General features: G+C 65.1%; 1 protein-coding gene across 1 annotated transcript in view; it reads right to left on the bottom strand.

Annotated features, from left to right (window-relative positions):
* EMIHUDRAFT_227321 (hypothetical protein) overlaps positions 1-1954 on the bottom strand; it is a gene marked incomplete at both ends in the record, with an annotated part of 2459 nt that extends 505 nt beyond the window's left edge. The window contains 3 exons of the mRNA XM_005788143.1: positions 290-424; positions 598-759; positions 1853-1954. Coding sequence (XP_005788200.1) covers positions 290-424; positions 598-759; positions 1853-1954 — 399 coding nt within the window. The remainder of the gene's footprint in view (positions 1-289; positions 425-597; positions 760-1852) is intronic.
* Positions 1955-2634: the final 680 nt, after the last annotated feature.

Here is a 2634-nt window from a genome sequence, read left to right as displayed (position 1 = left end):
AGACGGGTCATGTGCCGCCGCGGCGCGCGGCAGCCGGCGAGGGCGACGCGGACAGCGGCGGCGGCGAGGGCGAGGCGGACGGCGGCGGCGCAGGCAAGGCGGAGGGAGGCGGCGGCAGAGGCGGCGGCGGCGACAGCGAGGCGGACGGCGGCGGCGGAGAGGGCGAGGCGGACGGCGGCGGCGCAGGCAAGGCGGAGGGAGGCGGCGGCAGAGGCGGCGGCGGCGACGGCGAAACGGACGGCGGGGGCGACGCGGACGGAGGGGGCGCGAGGCACGTGTCCTTCTCGACGTCGTTCCAGATCGACGTCTTGCACTTCTGCGTGGACGAGTCGAAGGAGCACTGGCCAGGCGGCGCTTCATAATAGGCCCCATTGGTGCTGAGATAGTTGCAGCCGGTGCACTCGAAATCCGCGCAGGGCGGAGCCTGAGAGGGGCACAGGGGCGAGGAAGAAGGTGTGGGGCGGCGCTGGGGCAGCGGCAGGGAGCGCAAAGCAAAGGCGGCGGCGGCTGAGAGAGAGAGGGAGGGAGGGAGAGAGAGACTGGAGGAGGGGAAGAGAGGGATGGGGGGGGGGGGGGGTTGCGGGGATTGGGGATTACCTCGGCGAGGCACGTGTCCTTCTCGACGTCGTTCCAGATCGACGTCTTGCACTTCTGCGTGGACGAGTCGAAGGAGCACTGGCCAGGCGGCGCTTCATAATAGGCCCCATTGGTGCTGAGATAGTTGCAGCCGGTGCACTCGAAATCCGCGCAGGGCGGAGCCTGAGAGGCACAGCCACAGGGGCGAAGGTGTGGGGCGGCGCTGGGGCACTTTAAGCGGCCTGCATTGGTCGGAAGTGCGAACAGCTATGCGCATGAGTGGGGGGTCTGAAATGAGAGGAGAGAGTGACGGGAGACAAAGCTCGAACGTTGAGCCTGCGGAGGGCGGCGCCCGAGGGAGCGGGCTCAAGTTCATGTCTCGGGCGATTGGACGCCGGAGAATATAGAGAGGCCGGGGGGGGTTTGGGGGGGGGAATGTGTGTGGGGTGTGTGTGTGTGTGTGGGTGTGTGGTGTGTGGCGGGTGGGTGGGTGGTGGTGGTAGTGTGTGTGTGTGTGTGTGTGTGTGTGTGTGTGTGTGTGTGTGTGTGTGTGTGTGTGTGTGTGTGTGTGTGTGTGTGTGTGTGTGTGTGTGTGAGCTTTTGTTTGTTGTCGGTGTGTGGCACATCGAAATACGACCCCGAGTATAGCAGACCTGCGCGAGCGGCGCGTGGAAGAGGGTCGAGGCAGGGAGGGAGGAGGGGGGGGCGGGGAGAACGCGGGGCTGCGTCCCGAGCGGCCCAGGCGCGAGGGAGGGGGGGGGGGGGGGAGGCGGGAAGTGCCCCGCGTGCCGAGGAGGTGCTAGCTCCGGCGGTGGTGGCGTCCTCCGCGATGGAATCGGCGACGTGGAGATCGGTGGTGACCGCCAGCAGTGGCCTAGACGCTTGGGATAAAGACGGCGGCGATGAATCGGCGGAAAAAATGTCGACGGCAAGGGCAGCCGTCGGCGGTGAGCGCAGCCGACGTGGTGTTTCGACGAGAAGAAGAGCTTTTGGCTGCCGTCGTAGTAGTTTTGTGGTAGATTTTCCCGGCACCGCGGAGACCATCGTGTGCGCGCACCAGTCGCAACGGTTGCCCCCCAGTCCCTCGTTGGCTGTGTGGGAGTGTCTCGAGGGGAGTGTGAGCCCGGGCGTCGCCCGGGCGCTGGGCAGGGATCAGGGGCGCGTAGCATCTAGGCGATGGCTTGCGCCGGCGCACCTGCCGAGTCGCCTATGGGAGAGCTGTTGCGCGTCAGCTGCCCCGCTGAGCAACGGAGGCAGGGGGGGCGTCGTCAAGCACCTTCATCTTTCGGACGATGATTTGTCCCACTGTAATCCCGTTCGTCGCAGACGTCGACGATGCCGTGAAGACGGCCTTCGCCGCGATGTCGACCGCACTCATCACGACGAAAGCGACGGAAGATAAGTAGGAGAGGCGAGCTGATCGCTGACCGGCGGCTCGCACAAGGAGTGAGCAGTGTGAGCGCGGGACGTAATCCGCCCGCCGAGATTCATTTGTCTGTGAATAGAATGTCAACATGAGGTCAGAGACCAGCAGGGCAGGCTCGACCGAGCGATCGTCCGGCTCCTCCCCTCAGCAGAGCGGGCGAGAATCCTAAAGGATTCACGCCTCTGATAGAGTGAGATTGCGTGTGAAAAAAACAAAATTCACATGCCGTCGCCCGCGCCACAGGAGCAGTCACACCACGCCCACTCCGGCGCCCACCCACTCCCCACCCCGACATGTCATCCCCACCCCACCCCACAACCCCTCCCCACCCCGACCCGAGAGAGATTTTTTGAAAATCAACAAGAAATCACGACTCTCACAGTGATTTGGGCTCGGCAGCTTGTCAGCCCTCAGCCGAAGCTGGGGCCGGTCCCGCAGCCGAGAGAGCCCGCGTCGATGAGTTCGACACGGTCGGGGGGCCTTGCGAAGAGGCCAGCGAGTTGGCGATCGCTGTACTTCATGGCGCCCTCAAAGTGGGGCTGGCTGACTCGCCAGAGGTCGATAACTCTGGACGACCCATAGGATGCCACGAATGCCTGAAGGAGAGGGAGGCGAGGCCAGAGGCAGACTCA

This window comes from Emiliania huxleyi (assembly GCF_000372725.1).
Source record: "Emiliania huxleyi CCMP1516 chromosome Unknown EMIHUscaffold_138, whole genome shotgun sequence".
Lineage (NCBI taxonomy): Eukaryota > Haptophyta > Isochrysidales > Noelaerhabdaceae > Emiliania > Emiliania huxleyi.
This window is presented reverse-complemented; position numbering and strand designations above follow the sequence as displayed.